The sequence below is a fragment of the Patiria miniata genome, unplaced genomic scaffold (genome assembly GCF_015706575.1).
Source record: "Patiria miniata isolate m_02_andy unplaced genomic scaffold, ASM1570657v1 HiC_scaffold_29, whole genome shotgun sequence".
NCBI lineage: Eukaryota > Metazoa > Echinodermata > Asteroidea > Valvatida > Asterinidae > Patiria > Patiria miniata.
Window position 1 is genome coordinate 17,462,721 of NW_024037068.1, and position 17,540 is coordinate 17,480,260.

Here is a 17,540-nt window from a genome sequence, read left to right on the forward strand (position 1 = left end):
AAAGTGCTATATTAAAAAAAAGCCTAGGCACGATATGGGCTGTGTTTTTTTTTCCAAGAACTTACATTACATCAACATGTATATATTTAAATGCTGTTTGTTTTTCAAAGAGAGTGGTGAATAAAACAGGGAAAATGTCACAAAATTACAGAGAATGAAACAAATCAAAGAGTCCTGACCTCTGCACCCGTTCTCTCCTCCTGGAGCTCTGCTGTGCCCTCCGCTGTCCCTTCTGTCACCTTGTCTGCTGTGGGGTCTGTCACCCCTCCCAAGGTACCCGGAGGCGTCTCTCCCGGGGCGGATGGTGGGGACTGATCCTCTGGAGTCCTGGTGGAGGGTGAAGGGGAGCGGGAGCGGTCGGCCGAGTTGGGGCTGAGTGAACGTTGTTCTGTATAACACAACCAGTCCAAAAAAAAAATCATCCAATAAAACTTCAAAATTCTTGTGACCTACAGAATACAGTTTCACTTCTTCATACATGCGTCAATTGTTTAAAGGGAATGTACATTATTGGTTTTTGCTGTAATTTTCAGAAATGAACTATTTGAGGGGTTAGTATAGTACTAGATAAAATATTGTTACACTGACATGTTTGAAGTTTTGTGTTCGAAAATGCTGGAAAAACCAAGAAAAAAAAAAGTCCAAGTAGTCTGGTTCCCTGACTCCACTAAAGATAAAATGGATCAATTTATAGATGCCGGAAAATTGTAAGGTAAGGTAACCAGTCTAGCTGACCTGCACCCGTTCATGAACATGGAACCAATAGCAAACAAAATTTGGACAGAAAAAAAAAATGGTAAATTTGGAGCAGTAGTTGAAAAATAGTTAGGTTTTTCCAATGGTGGTCGGCCGACCACCGTTTTCTTGAAAATGACTTCACACCAGGTGCCGTAATTTTACAGGATGCTTTAAACTGTCATTAACCAACATCCTAGTAAGTTATTTTGTAAAAACTTGGTAGTTTTATTTTTTGATGTTTGCAAATGTTGTATATTCCCTTTAATTTGATGCAAAAAAATGGCCTTTCTGTGGTAATCTCTTGGTTCTGTTGTGGATAACTGCTATGATTTTCTAAGAGCCTATTTATAGAAGCACTGTAACAATAAATGGAAACGAAAAGTGGCCTATCACGTGGCAGCAAATATTTTCACATGGGCTGCAAAATGTGCAGTGGTATGTTAATCAATGTAAATTATTAAAACATTTATAGGTTATGACCACCTATGTGCTGTTTGGTCGTTACACCTTATTTTTGACAATTCACTACGATTTCCAAGGCCTGATCCAGAACACAATTTTTGGGGACCAAATTTGGTTTTTGTTCCCCGAACAAGTGGGGCAAAAAATTTCCCACCCCAAATTTAATATGAAAAGCAAAGGGGGGGGGGGGGGGTGGCACTAGGACTCTACATGGCCTTGGTGATGGTGGCGCAATTTAAATGCTGTACACAGTGGCTGATTTTTTTTGCGATGATGATTTCTAAGCTCAACGCTTTATCGCTCAACAGCACGGCATGTACTTGGTTGGTTCTTCTCCTAAGGACTCTGCAGGGGAGATTAAACAGGAGGCCAGAAACACCAGCGCAAACCCCTTCTCTTAGCGATAAGTGTTACTGGGTTCTTTTACGTGCATTGCATTACATAACACAAGGGACCTACGGCTTTAAGTCCCGTCCAAAGGACGAAGCAATAATGGTTAAGTGCCTTGCTTAAGGGCACAAGTGTCCTGACCCGGGCTCGAACCCACATTCTGCTGCCTCTGAAACACCAGAGCATAAGTCCGGTGCGGTGCTCTTAAAGCTAGGCCATGAGACTCAACATGTTCATACAATAAACCAGCCCATAAAACAAACACATTTTTTCCCTGCTCAGTCAGGCCTGTTAACGTGCACCATGTAAACAGGAGCTTTTTGGAACCCGATAGTCCCTGCTAACTGACCTGGGGAGGTGCTTGGGGACCATCTCCGGCCCCGTCTGTTCTTGTGTCTCTCCGAGGCCTTCTTGGAAGCCTCCAGCAAGCGTTGAGTGATCTCCTTCTCTTCCTCGGTCATGTCTACGTCTGAGAGATTGCCGCTCAGCAGGAGCTCCAGGCTCTTGCCCTCGGACCCTGGAATAGAAACAAAAAAATTGTTTGCCAAATCAACAAATTGTGCAGACACATGTCCATTTGGGGGGTGGGGGGGGGGAGTAAGGAGGAAATATCCCTCCCACTTTTTCACCATGGGCAATGGGCCACACAGTCAATACCGCCAACCCCAAAATCGTGCTGCTAAACTGATTTATCAGGCTGGAAAATATGACAACGTCACTCCTATCCTCCACGATCTTCACTGGCTGACAATCCCCAACCGAATCAACTTCAAACTTCTGGCCCTCGTTTACCAATGTCTTAACACTGACTCTGCACCTTCATACTTAACCGAACTCATTCAGCTTTACAAGCCGACCAGAAGCCTCCGATCATCTACTGACACCAGATTACTCCATGTACCAAAAACTCGCACTTCCACTGGAGAGAAAAGCTTCCACGCTGCTGCCCCAAAACTCTGGAACAATTTACCCTATATCATCCGCCACTCTAGCTCACTAGCAACATTCAAAAAATCCCTGAAAACCCATCTGTTTAATTGATCTGTTTATCTGATCTGTTTAATTAATTAATTAATTGATATGTTATTACTTACTCATGTATTTTGAATGTGGTTTATTTCTTGTTCTGTTTTCTGGTGTTTTTTTTTTTTTGGATTTTCGTAAATTTTTGTGTAAAGCGCTGTGGTACTTTCTATGACAGTTAGAGCGCTATATAAATGTTCAGTATTATTATTATTATTATTAAGATGTGGTACTAAACAAAATCAACCAGACTAGGCACTTGGTCTGAGGGATCTGGGTAGTCGTCTGAGCAAAATTTGACTTCACTAAACATTCATTGGGACATTCACCGGGAAAATGTGTTCAACTTTCACAAATTCACAGGCCGACTTGCCATAACATCACAAATTGCCATTCACGTTCATTTTCAATTGATCTAAGCAAGTGTGCACCAACCAATACCATTCACATACATGTACCCGTACCTTGCCTGTTATTTGATAACTGAACATCATAAGGACAGATAAATGGAACACGAGTGCAAGCATTTATTTGAATATGAAATTATTAGAACGTGAAATTATGGTGGTTTCAGCTTACCCAATGCAGAGGTTCTCTTGTCTTTCTCCTTGTCAAGGTAGGAGCGTCTCTTTAGACGGGCGGGGGAAAGCTTCCTTGGAGTTGAGGGGCTGTATTTGCCAGATCTGAAGCAGGAATAAAGCAGTGGCTACTTTGACTTTGTATAAAGGGATTGATAATCATATGGACATACTCTTTCCCCAAAATCAAATCATACACAGTAAGCATGCAATTCAATTGCCAACTGAATAAAAAGGATTTTGTATGACCAGGGTGATCCACTAAAGAGGTTCTTGGATGTGGACATCAACTAGTCTGGACGTCCATTATGGACATCCACTTACACTTGTTAGTGGATTTCTGAACTTATAAAATGAATATCCACTATTTAGAGGACAGAACTACCCACATGTCAAAGTTAGCATTCACTGGACATCCACTACTCAGAAGTGGATGACATCCACTACTTAGTAGTGGATGTCTTCACATGGTAGCTAATGTCCACTATCCGGTGAACAGAGGCAACCACCTGTCGCATTTAGCATTCACTTGGGAGTGGACATCTACTCGCAGTGGACAGAACTATCCACTGTGACAGTAGGCATTCATTTAACATCCACTAACACAGTTAGTGGATGTTGACTATTTGATGGACATCTGTTATATACATTGTAGCATTTCCAGTTGATGTCAACTTTTTAGAGGACATTCCGTTGGCGTCTGGTAACGCTTGTAGGCGGATGTGTACACAAGTTTTGCGAGTGGATGTCCACTATTTAGCGGACTTAACTACCCACCTGTCATAGTTAGCATTCACGTCGTTGTCTTCACTGTCCGCTTGGCAGCCTTCCACCACAATGTTAGGTCTTGCATAGCTGTTGGCCAGCATGTCCGCCATTCTCTGGGCGGCCTCTTGCCGGTCCTGAGCACTCTTCTGTGCAAATGTCAAGGGAAGAGTTTTGTCAAGGACTAACATTCAAACCTTTGCTATTCTTTGGCTCTGGCTTGAGGTTTGAGACACCTCAGTGAGTGGACTCCGCCTCAATCTTGGTCTATGATCTAACTCTGTAAAGGTATAGTCCATCATTTGTAATTTGTGCATTTTGTTCGTTTGAAGCAACAAAAGTGCTCAAGATCTAAAGAAGGGTGCTGAACAACTAACCTGATAAAGTTTCAGCTCAGCTTTAGCTGTATATTTTGAGAGAAACAACATTCTAGGATCTTGATTCAAATCAAAAGTTGCTGAATCATGTTTTAAATTGGGCCTGAATTCAGCGTCCGAGACACGTTCTCACTGAGCCGATTGCAGCTACGCGATGTCGCGCACTGATCCAACGAATTATAGCAACCACACGCGCGCCTGTGCGTCGTGCCAATGCTTGCGCGCACTGAAGCACCGTGCTTCTTAAGAAGCACTGTTGGAAAGGCCTTCTTTTGTTGATTTCTTCAAAATGACAGCTTGCCAAAAAGAATAATTTCACAGGGAGTTGAGTCTCCTTACTATCTTTAACCAAGTATGTTTTTCAACAATAATTACGCCAGTTACTTTTAGGATAGCTGCAAATGATGGACTCTGGCTTTAAATATAAGGCCAATTTCATGGCACTACTAAAGACAACATTTTTACGATCACCATTCTGCATCAACAGCATGAGCACAGAGAATTTTCTAACCCTGTTAGTACATCAGCCACAGTGTGCACGCATGACAGCAAGCCAACATTCCTAGATGACCCATGAACTTTGCTATAAACCGTTGGCACAGAAAGTTCTTCGACTAGTTAGCAAGTCTTCTTTGCATCTGCTTAAAGGTAGAGTACATCATTTGTCATTTGTGCATTTTGAAGCAACAAAAGTGCTCAAAATCCAAAGAGGGGTGCCTAACAACTAGCAAGGTGAAGTTTCAGCTCAGTGAATGCTGTACATTCCAAGAAAACTATGTTCTAGGGTTTTGATCTCAATTCAAAAGTTGCCGAGTTATGTTTTGAATTGCACCCGAAATCAGTGTCCGGGACACGTTCTCATTCCATTAACTGCAGCTACGTGATGTCAAGTGCTGGACTGCTGAATATAGCAACCGCGCACGCGTGTGCATCGTGTCAACGCTTGCGTGCACACTTCTAATGGAAATTTCCAAAAATGCGTCTTTAGACGCATCGTTGGAAATGACCTTCTTTTATTGTTTTCTTCAAAATGACAGCATGCAAGAAAGAATCATTTCACAGGGAGTTTAGTACCATCACCATCTTTAAATCAAGCATGATTTTCAACAATAATTTTGTCAGTTACTTTTTTGGATAGCTGCAAATGATGTACTCTGTCTTTTAATTCTTCTTCGATTATGGTAAGCACAGCTAGAAAATTTGGCCAAGGATGATTACAGCAATGCAAGGAACCATCTGTTGAGGAAGGCTATGTGTAATTACATACCCTTTGCAGGGACTGAATCTTAATGTCAGGTTTAACTACAGGGATCTTGGGGGGCACCTCTTGGCTATCAGACGGCTCCTTGTCTGGTGTTCCGCTAGGGCTCTCTGGGGAGCCATTTCTGGGTTAATCAAGGAGATAGAGAAGGGGGTTAGTAGCGGCACTAAGCATCCAAGTTCACTCTCAAAGGAAAGTTTTAAGGAGTTTTATCTACAAGACACAAGGCAATGGGTTACCAATTAGGTTCAGAAATGTCCTCTACCATTTATGTCATATTAAAAGGAGAAAATAGTAAACTCTACAATTTCAACACCAGAGAGTTTACACACAGTTTGTCTTTAGAAGTGCAAGCTGGATGGGTCTCCTTTATTAAGACTTGGGCCCCGAGGAGAAAACGGGTTAACGACAAATCCAAGTAAACTTCAAAGCAATCATTTGGGCGGTTCGTTATCAGCAAAGTAAGTTGATTAGAAATGTTAGACAGCAATGATTCTTACCAGTTAGACTTACATTCAGTAATGAGTACAAAGAATATGGACGTTAAGACGCAGTTAGATTCTAAGCATCACTTGACTTAAAGGCCATAATTTTAGTTCACTTCAGAGGTTTAAAGACATTATTTCAAGGTGATGGAAATGAAATGGCTAAGTCTGCCGTCTTATGTCCGGCCAACAATCATACAAACCTTGAAAACGGTGACGCTAGAATATCAGAAAAGTCGTCTCTCTCCAGGGAACTCCTGAACGAGCCCCTCAGTGGAGAACAGCTCACAGGAGATGAGAAAGCGGTGACAAAGGAGTCGCTCAGGTCCGACGCGCTGTCACCGGGGGATGATGCCTCGTCCACCGGTAGGAGGATTGCTGAACTCAGCGTGGGCGGTTTGTTGACTAGATAAGCCTGTTTGACGTCGGCTCCGTTGGTGACTTGCAAGGAGGACAATCTGAACTCATCTGCAGAGTCTGTTTCTGTTTGGGCGTCAGTGTCCCTGTTCCGGGAATCCGCGAGGCTCGTCTGGGAGTGGGAGCTGCGAGAGTAGGGACGGACCTGCCTGTCCGGGGTGCGTTGAATCTCCGTCTGCGTGGCCACCGTCTGCGACTTCCGCCTCTTCTTGGTTTTGAACTCACGGAGGAGGTTGAAGTGCAGCTTGTCGATGACTGACCCTGGCGCGTCCCTCAGGCAGTCGACGAGACTGTCATCCTGAGAGAGGTGGTCCGTCTGTTGCCACGGCAACTTGGCACTTTGGTGATGCAGGAGGAGGGAGTTGGAATGGCCTTGGGAGGCTTTGTCGATAACTTCTAGAGTCAGGGCATCTGAAAACAAAGAAAGTGGTAAGAGGTTCTGAAGTTTGAAAAGTCGGCAACATTTTTCCCAAGACTTGAATTTATATGGGCATTAGGACAGGCATTGCCCTCAATTATTTTTTTTTTTTAAATGGTATTGATTGCTACACTATGTAACAATTCCACCTTCTGATTGGCCTACTTTTCAAGAACCTGCACATGTAAAATGCAGTACCTATGTGAGCACATTTAAAACTTGAAAAGTGTTGGCCTATCATCAGAAGGTCATAAGGGCAATAACGCACTGGCTATTCTCAGACTCTATATCGAAGAGAAAGACATTGAAATATGGTATTGAGGCTGTGTTGAGACTAAGACCATGTCTTCCAGAGCTACAGCTGTGTCTATTGTCAGCTTGCTCCCACATCATTGCAATGGGCAAAGAGGCCTCGACAATAGCACTGGACAAGCAGAAGCAGATCCAGAGGGGGGCACAGCCAGCACCTCCCCTTCCCCCATTTTCAGAATTTGTTATATAGGCGGCATACGTCTTATCTTTTGTCTCTGTTTCTTCCGCTGTCAACGGGTTTATTAAATAACTTCAAAGACAGAAATGTTCACACACATGAACATTTTTATATGCCCTTCTTGTATGTTCGGGTTTCACATCAATTTTCGGCACCCGTCTCCCCCTTTGCGTAAATGCTGGATCTGCCACTGACAAGGGATTGAGAAGCAGCCTATAAGAGGGATCTTACTGATCCACTTGACCGAGCCTACATACGGGTACCGGAAAGTCAGCATCACCATAGTAGAAAGCAAAGATTGTACAGTGCCGCGGGCAGTTAGTAGATAGGTAAGCCTTCAAAGCTGTGTGACGGATGGCAAAAACTGTGATAAAAACGTGGAGTCAACTCCAAGTGCTGGGTCAACACGTGAAAATAAGCCCTACTGTCTAGTTTACAGTACACACGACGTGGTTGCTATAAACCAAATGTGACCTGTTCTGTCAAAAGTAGACGCTTCTGGGCAGAGGTTGAAATTGAGATATGGCCAAAACACGCTGTGGGGTGATTTTTTTCGATTGTCAAGTTTTTACATCTTTGTAATCCTTAACATGTCTAAAATATGCTATAAAAGTTTGACAACCTAATTTGAACTCTTAATATAGTATTTTTGATGATTTGTAAAGGTATATCAGTTATAGAAATGTCTGTTTTGTGACGTTCGTGGCCATTTTCTCCGTTTTCTACTTTTCGACTCAATGAACTTCAAAATACCATAACTCTGCCCAGGAATGACCGGTTTCAAAAATTAAACCACCTATTAAAAGGAAAAAGAACGTATTTTAACAATATGTAAAAATCTCATTTTTGACCTTATGCCCAGAAAAGTCTGATTTTGACAGAACAGGTCACAAATGTTTGGCTCCTACAATGGTGACTGATCGCAGGGAAAGTGGATTGTCATATAGTACTTGGACGTCATACGAACGGAAGCTATACTACAATGACTACATTCCCTATGACTAATCAAACCCAATCAGGTAAGACAGACCTACCTAACAGTACAGAGCAATCTGTGTCAATACTGCAGACGCATCCTTCTCTAGATCCCCTGGGAAGGGTCTGCTTGCTGCAGCCCTCTCGGTTTCTCCCTCTCTTTAGTCGCAGCTGTCTGTACTCCAGGGAAAACTTTTCACGTTTCTGACGATTTGTGGGAGGAATAATAATAATAATAATAATAACAGGTTCTTATACATGTATAGCGCTTTTAACTAAGATCAATGCTCTTCACATTATTATTACCTTTAATCATTGGGCCAATTAAACATTCCAAATACCATCTCAGCTCCCTGGGGAGTATACAACTCGATGCAGCCTGTTAGGCGCAAGGAAGCTAATTCAATCACCATAACCATCACTGCCCTCATAGGTACCCATTTACTCCTGGGTGGAGAGAAGCAATGAGTGACAAAGTGCCTTTCCTAAGGGCACACGTACCATGACCCCGCCAGGACTCGAACCAACAACCTGCAGCTTTACCCGCAGACCACGAATCAGTGCCCTTAACCACGAGGCCACAGCACTCCACTCGGAGTGAAAAAATCCTTGCACCATAAAGTAGGAACAAAATTTGTTTTTTTTCTGGCTATCTGTTACAGAGACACTGGGTAAAGGCTGGTAAGCAGAATCTCAACACAATATTTATTACAGTGTTCATAATTTTTTTACTAAATTGGGTGCACAAGCAAACAAAATAGAATGATTTATTCAACGCCTGAATAAATCCCTGTCAATGACATGCGATTATTTGTCCCAACCCACGGCCCGGCCGCGATTTTTTTTCTCCCAAACGACATCCACATACATGGTTATTTAGCGCCCTCTACGACACTTTTATGATACGCACGTAGGTATATAATTATTTGTTTCCCCACGTTTTGGCTGCAATGCAACAGCACAGTCGATAGAAGGTAGGATTTTGCACCACGAGGTTGCGGGTTCGAATCTCGGTTTTGCACTCGAATTTGTTTCCTTTTCTAACCTGAGGCTTTGGAGCATTTTCTTTTAAAGGGGAAATAAAGTCAGAATTTAATAATGTTCAAATTCACTTTTTTTTCTTATTTCATATTTTCTTCTCATGTTTTTATAAAAGTTAAGTCCAAAACGCCATAGCGTACACCCATACATATGTGGATGTCGTTTGGGAGAAAAAAAATCGCGGCCCGGCCATACTGCAAAAATAGAAGTTCCGTTGCACAGTCACACTATTGGTGGCTCCGTATGACCACAATCAGCTGACGAGGATTTTTTCAGGTGTTGCAGAAAACAAATAATGAATGTTTCAAACTCATGCAATGGAAAGAATCATTTCATTCGGTCACAGATGGAATATTCCAGTCGATTCGGCTTCGCCTCGTGGAATGGAACATTCCACTTCATGAAAGTATTCTTACCATTGCACTCGTAAACATTCATTATGACAATGGTCTTTAATTACAGACAAATTTTCTGATCCGGCATAGAGAATTAATAAACAAAGTGCAAGGGATTACACAATGTATGATCATGGCAGGGCATATTTTTCTATTCAAGATGCAAATATGTGACCTGCTCCACAAAAAAAAGAGAGTATGTCGCAAAAAAAGTGAAATTGAGCTATATACATGGTTGGAAAGTCCACAATGTAAGCTTTCATTTGGTATTCATATATATACAGTGTACATGTATTAATAGAGTTCCACAGCCCTTCTGGAGATATGACATATTTGCATCAATTACTTCCTTGGAGTTCAAATTACACAAGCACACGGTAACTGAGAAAACAGGCTTTGAAGTAGCTGCCACTGTTCTAGATTTGGGCACAATGCATTCAAAATTGTGGGTTTTTCTCCCCACTTTATTCATCGAAATCAAAGTTTCTGTGTATGAACCATGAAACTTAAGGTTATAAAGATGTCATTCATGACAAAAAAAATGAAAATCACATTTTCACTAAATTTTCATGAAATAATCACCCTCTTGATGTTGAGCGGGCCATTACACGATAGTGCACAGCGCAACTTAAAGGGAAAGTACATCGTTGGCTTTTGCTGTAATTTTTAGAAAATGAACTATTTGAGGGGTTAGTATATTAGAGCAAATAATGTTACACTGTCATGTTTTAAGTTTTGTGTTCGAAAATGCTGGAAAAACCAAGAAAAACAAAAATATTCAAGTAGTCTGGTTCCCTGACTCCGCTAAAGATGAAATGGATCAATTTATGGATGCCGGATAAGGGAACCAGTCTAGCTGGTCTGCACCCGTTCATGAACATGTAACCAATAGCAAACAAAATTTGGACTGAAAAAAAGGTAAATTTGGAGCAGTAGTAGAAAAATAGTTAGGGTTTTCCAACAGTGGTCGGCCGACCAGTGTTGGAAATTTATGCAAAATATCACTTTTCTTGAAAATGACTTCACACCAGGTGCCATAATTTTACAGGATGCTTTAGGATGTCATTTTCCAACATCCTAGTAAGGTATTTCCTAAAAATTTGGTAGTTTTGTTTTTCGATATTTGCAAATGTTGTATATTCCCTTTAATACTTTTTTTGTGGAGAGGGTCACATATTTCCATGTACATACAATATATGCAATTGGCACAACAATGTATTTCCAGTAGAGCGCAGCATGAACTCAAATATACCTTCAGGGTATGATCTGTATGTATGTATTGTTTGCAGGTCTGTTAACTTCAAGGTTAACCCGAATCGGCTGTAAAGAGCACTTTGCGCTGGAGCCGGGCACCCATTGTGTACTCCACATAAAAAAAAGAAATGACACCCACACACCCACACATTCTTCCCTCAGTTAACAAACAAGGAATTCCTAAAAAAGAAAAAAGACCTTCAATTTCTCAGGAATGTTTGAGGGCATGCATATTGATTAACATGTAAATAGCTTTGGATTTATAGAGAAATGATCGATATTGATATTTTCTTTTCCTGTGACCTTCCAACCAAAAAATAAATCAAGTACTATGTAGTACCACTGTACATGCATGCAAGAAAATAAAAGCTGAAGAAAAAAGCCATTTTTTAAACAAAACAAAAAACAAATCAAAAACAGAGTACTTGATATTAAAGACCTTCTTTTTTCAAGGGAAAAAAAACCTGAGTTCCATAAAAAAACAGAAACTCAAGTTCGTATTGCCCCAGCTTACAAACAAATTAAATTAGGGTTTTTTTCCAGCTCCCCCCCCCCCAAAAAAAAAATTTGGCTCAAATATTTCAGAATTTGATGTTTCAACCCAGCACAGTTTGAAAAAAGGGAAGAAGAAATGGAAGAAAAGAATCTGTCAGGGATTCCACATTAGAGAAAAGAAAAATATTCTGGAAAACTGCAAAGTTGTGTTTATAAGGTTTTAACCTGTGTTACTGGTGCTAAATATTTATAGTAAAGTGATTAAACTGTGTATCACCTTTCTGAATAAAAAAAATCACTCAAGGCATTTTTCACTACCAACTTGGGGCAACCACATGCGCTGCAAGCTATCTTTCTTTTATTTTTTTAATTTAAAAATAAAAAAAAAACATTTCTGACATTTTATGGAAATTGCTATCACACTGTGTATAAGTGTTCAAAATACCTACGTGAACAAATAACATCATCTCTATGGCTTTTTCCATTGTCTCATATGAACTTAAACAGAGACAACTTTTGGTAAGTTTTAACAACTATGCCGGCATGCTAAGATAGCGATTTTCTGAGCAGATTCAAAGCAATTTGGACTTACCAATGAGATGAGTTGACCTCTAACCTTAGCAAGCTGAGTCTTGAGCCCCGTGAGGTAGGCTGAGACCGTCTCCAACACCTGTTTATTGCTACGGGAACCCTGGTTGCTCTGTAACCAAGAGAGAGAGTAACAAGCAACCTTTTAAGTTTACATATTTTAAGCTAACACATTAGCTTTGTTTCACACTTGGGAGTCTGACTGGAAACTGGGCCACGGACCTTGAGATTTGGCACCAGCATCAGCGAGGTTGCACTCACGTTTCTGATCAGCTCCCACAAAGGAAGACATTTTTCATTTGTTAGAATATAAACCATGCTCAGTGCGAGGGACAGCATTGGACTGCAGCCAGCTTGGCACGTGTCCATGAAAATGAATCATCCCAGGGCAGTTAAAAAGTACCTGTCTGATTTCACCTGTGGTTGTAGCAGATCATCAGAGCATTATGTTCTTAAGGTTGTGATTTACACTACATGCAGTGAAAGTTGTCAAAAATAGTGGGTATATAGGCCTACTTGTTCAACCCTTCTGAAACACTGCTCTGTGCAATTGTGAAACATCATAATCCTACATGTAAATGCACACACATGGAGGGGGGGGGGGTCTCCCCAGTTCACTGAACACTGAAAAATGTAATCTACAAAATTGTACCGTCATGCATTGCCCACAGACATGCCAGAGGAATCAAAGGCCCTTGATAACTTGTGATTATCAGGAGGAAATAACCTTGAACGCAGACCGGCACAAACAAGCACCGCAGTTAGAGGATACAAACACGGTTGGCTACTGTTCGTATGGTACACGCACAAGAAAATAACAATTTAAAATATAAAGCACTCCGGAAGTTTTCACCCAAAGTCTTCAGCCCAGACTCGTTGAGTAAATTTTTGGGTACCGGGCTCGAAAAACAGGAAGAAATGCCTAGACAGACGCGCTGAAAATACACAGCCTTGGCATCAAGCCAAGACACTCCAGAGACATAGTTTTAAAGTCTTGGGGTTGTTTTCTTCTCTTTTTTTTTGCCTTTGGGAAAAAAATAAGTCTGATGCCCTTCTGCCTTCAGGGTAAATATAGATCTCCATTTTTCCTCACATCTAATGCACGTGTACTGGAACTCGACTTCTTTAATTTGTCCAGTACCCTGTCAAGCAAGAGTATGGACATTTATCTAGACTATGGATTGGAGCAATTTTGTACACTGTATGTTAGAGTATAAGACAGACTCTGAGAAAATGGAGCACGTACATAGCCTAAATCTAACAACAATCAAGGCTGCAAAATGTGTACAATGCTGCATGAAACACCCTTCATATACGGTACCTGCACCTTAAAGGCCAAAAAAAAAAAGTCTCCGGTTTCTGGTATGCGCGCGCGTCGCCATAGCCATGCGCGTCGGCAAAATGAAAAAGTTTTTTTTCAATGAAAGATGATGTCTCAAAACCGCCAAACTCACTGGTTTGACTGGAATTCTGCTGCTGCACAATTTTAACGTGTTTTTAGGTGGGGTTATGGTCGAGAATAAGCTTTATGTGGCCTCTCTGGACTCCCAATCCCATATAGGCCTATTTGTACTAAGTTAATAGTTGGGCACCATTTGCAGTCATCAGCCGACATTTGAAGCAAAAAAATCAGGTAAAAAAAAAAAAAGCCACGTCGCCGCACCATTTTTGGGGCAAGCTCCATACCAGAAACCGGAGACTTTTTTTTTTGGCCTAATGAAAGCAAAGTGCTTTTTAAATTGTTTTTAAATTAACATATTTTTTTTCTGTTTATGTGTATACATGTACATGTACATCTATGCCAATCCAGTTTTCAAGGGAAATTTACCCTTTGTGGCAAACACAACATATCCCATAGGAGTTGAGTCATTTTCAATTTCACAATGCGTAAAGTCAGGAAATCAAGTACGTACGCCTACTACAAGGCTTGTAACTGCTGGATACCACACAAGTATGTATCCCAATGTATACATTTTGTTGGTTCTATGCATAAATAAACGGATCCATTATGCCCCGCCCTTGGATGTAGTTCTGACCAATCACAGCCCACAATGTCCGACATGGGTGCACAAATGTCTGACATTGCGTGCACTTGCATGCAGTGTGGGCATTGGAGATATATTCCTGTGTTAATTGTTGCTCAAGTACACAGGGGGCGGGGCTTAAAGGTAGAGGAGATCATTTGTAGCTACCCAAAAAGTAACTAACCAAATTATTGTTGGAAAAGCATACTTGGTTTATATAGATAGTAATGGCACTAAACTCCCTGGGATTTTCTTTCTGGCATGCTGTCACTTTGAAGAAAACAATAAAAGAAGGTCATCTCCAAAGATGCGTCTTGCATTTTTGGAAATTTCCGTTAATATTTCGCTTTTAATTCGGCGACATGCTGCGTTGACATGATGCACACACGCACGCACGTTTGCTATAATTCATCGGTTCAGTGCGTGACATAGCGTAGCTGCAATCGGCTGAATGAGAACGTGTCCCGAACGGCAATTAACTTTTTAATTGAAATCGAGATCCTAGAATATTGTTTTCTCGGAATGTACAGCAATTCACTGAGCTAAAACTTCATCAGGTTAGATGTTACACGTGAGCACCCTTCTTTAGATTTTGAGCACTTTGTTGCTCCAAACGAAACAAATACATGTATGCACAAATGACAAGCGATTTACTCTACCTTTTAATAGATCAGTCTATGGGCCATTTGCAACATTTGCAAGACACTGAAATGTTAACAAAATACAGGCTTACGGATATTGAAATTCTACAATGACTTGCAGTCAGGCATTTTCACTCCGCATTAGTGTTTCGAAACTCAAAAATAAAACATGCCTTTTGAGGGCCTGCAGTCTCAAAAGGCATGTTTTATTTTTGAGTTTCGAAACACTAATGCGGAGTGAAAATGCCTGACTGCAAGTCATTGTAGAATTTCAATCAGCGAAAATGTAGTCTTGGATCGACAACTTTGTCAGTAAATGGAGTTACGTTAATTTGACAGATTTCTTGGCGAGGTGTGTATGGTGACCAGAATAGACTTGAGATCAAGGATAGCAACACATAGAGGAATTGTCAAACTCTATCCCTGGATAAGTGTTATAATTCAAATTCAAAGGACAATAAACCGAATATGGATATTTTTAACTTTGTCAGTAAATGGAGTTACGTTAATTTGACAGATTTCTTGGTGAGGTGTGTATGGTGACCAGAATAGACTTGAAATCAAGGATAGCAACACATAGAGGAATTGTCAAACTCTATCCCTGGATAAGTGTTATAATTCAAATTCAAATGACAATAAACCGGATATGGATATTTTAACGCACACTTATCCCAACAAAATATAATCACTATAACAAAATGAATAAGCATAATCATTCGTAATCTAAAAATAGCATTATAATACCACTCAAAGAAGTCCCGATTTGTAAGGCTTTCATGGAAAAATATAAAGCTTGTATGGGTCAGCCCCGAAAACGCCCATTTATTTCATTGTGACACCGAATACCATTTGTATGATGTTAAGGTGTAGAGAGACACAGCGAACAAATAACCACTATTGAAATAGGCAACCCACGTCAGCATTTCACACCCGTGATCTGACAAAAAAGGAACCGGATAGCAAAAAGAATTGAAATGCTTGAAAAAAGGCGAGAGGCCATACAGGTGATTTTTTTCCCCCCAAAGTTGATGAAATCAGAAGTAACTTGAGTTTTTATGCGGTTGTATTGCGGGTCCTTTACACTTTTTTGTTGGGATGAAGAGGGCAGGGGGAATTTAGGGGGGCAGAAGGGAAGGGGGAAGAGGGGGGAAGAGGGGGGAAGAGGGGGGAAGAGGGGGGAAGAGGGGGGAAGAGGGGGGAGGGGGGAAGAGGGGGGAGAGGGGGCCGGGGGCCAGGGGCAAGGGGGCCAGAAGAGGATGACTGGGATTATTTTATGTAAGTAATTTTTGCTGCACGCCTTCAACCGTTGAACCACAACAATAACATTTTAACTTGGAAATTGGAAACTCGGTGTGAACACCTCTGAATCATGTGAGGAAATCAAATAAAATACAAGTAAATCAGTCCATATCCTAAACTTCACTTCCACAATCAGTAAAAAAATGTGACTAGGAACAACTCTTGGAACATTCATTTACTCAGAAAGTGCTGACACGAAGTCAGGATCGGGCCTTGAGTTTCGGACAGATCTACATAGGGTTGACATACAGAGATATCAATTATCATAACCAACAAAATTAGCAAATTGTCATAGCCCTCTTTATTTGTACCTGACTTTGTACTTTCATTGTCACTAAATTTAAATAACAAAAACTGTCCCCCAGTGAGGGGGCACTGCGCATGAGGTCTATACACAGTCACAGATCCTGGTTTCAACGAAGAGACCATCCAACACCAACTAATTCACATACATGCACATATTAACTGCTGCTACCCGGTATATGCTTCTCAACAACAGAAAATAAATATGAAGAAGAATTATCTACTAGAAACTGACAATGTATTATCAGACATAAATCACTTCATATTCCAGGCAGAAAAAAATACCACCACAAAAATAAACTTTCTGCGCAATTCCTGTGACCTTTTCAATTTTTATTTCTCCTCGTTTCAATTCAAAGTCATCACTGCTTGGGGCTATCAGGCTATATAGTGTGTGCCACACACGAGGGGCTGAACTATTACTAACACCAAATATATCGCCAGTACCCCTTCACCGGTGTATCCATTTTAAGACTTCCATGAATTTCAGGATCTTTTTGCACTGACAAGCTCTCAATTCTTAAATTTTGGGGTTGAAAAAAATATTTCAAGTGAGGACCTCTAGGAAATCTTTTTTCAATGTTGTTAGTAAAAAAAATATGACAATTATGGGAATTTGATGGAATATCAGAAACGGCTTTTGGGAATTTTGAAGTGAAAATTAAAACTAATTTTTTTGAGGACGCCCCCTCCCCCAAGGCACTTCAAGAAATTTCCAACATAAAACTGTTGTTTGTAATATGAGTACTTTTTATGGGGTGGATGAGTGGGTGTGGTTTCAATTTTTTGGGGGGTGGGAGTGTCTTCCCTAACCCAATAATAGTGCTGTACTTGGTGGAGATGTTCCTTATACTGTGCATTTTTATATGTACATTTACATACATGTACATCCTTATATATCACTGTGAGAAAGTACCCATACACAGTGTTTACGCAGCTATTTAGAATCTGTATACATTATTAGGATAACACATGGACATTTTTTTGATACAAAATGTAAACAAAGATGTTGAATAAACAGGATTCTTGTGTCCAGTCAACATGAGTGTGTATTCTGCGATGGCCTATCCTTGAAGCGGACAAACAACCAAAAGTAAACAGAAAGGGTATTTCATAATACC

The 17,540-nt window shown here is 40.8% G+C and overlaps 1 protein-coding gene across 12 annotated transcripts in view; it reads right to left on the bottom strand.

Annotated features, from left to right (window-relative positions):
- The window catches only part of LOC119735558 (inositol 1,4,5-triphosphate receptor associated 1-like), a 77,009-nt gene that overhangs the window by 38,644 nt on the left and 20,825 nt on the right, over positions 1-17,540 (bottom strand). For all 12 annotated transcript variants that reach the window (XM_038209308.1, XM_038209302.1, XM_038209298.1 and 9 more), the window contains exons 10-17: positions 12,157-12,264; positions 8,439-8,583; positions 6,283-6,907; positions 5,601-5,718; positions 3,969-4,105; positions 3,193-3,296; positions 1,940-2,107; positions 180-388 (exon numbers count right to left, since the gene is read on the bottom strand). In XM_038209308.1, coding sequence (XP_038065236.1) covers positions 180-388; positions 1,940-2,107; positions 3,193-3,296; positions 3,969-4,105; positions 5,601-5,718; positions 6,283-6,907; positions 8,439-8,583; positions 12,157-12,264 — 1,614 coding nt within the window. The remainder of the gene's footprint in view (positions 1-179; positions 389-1,939; positions 2,108-3,192; positions 3,297-3,968; positions 4,106-5,600; positions 5,719-6,282; positions 6,908-8,438; positions 8,584-12,156; positions 12,265-17,540) is intronic.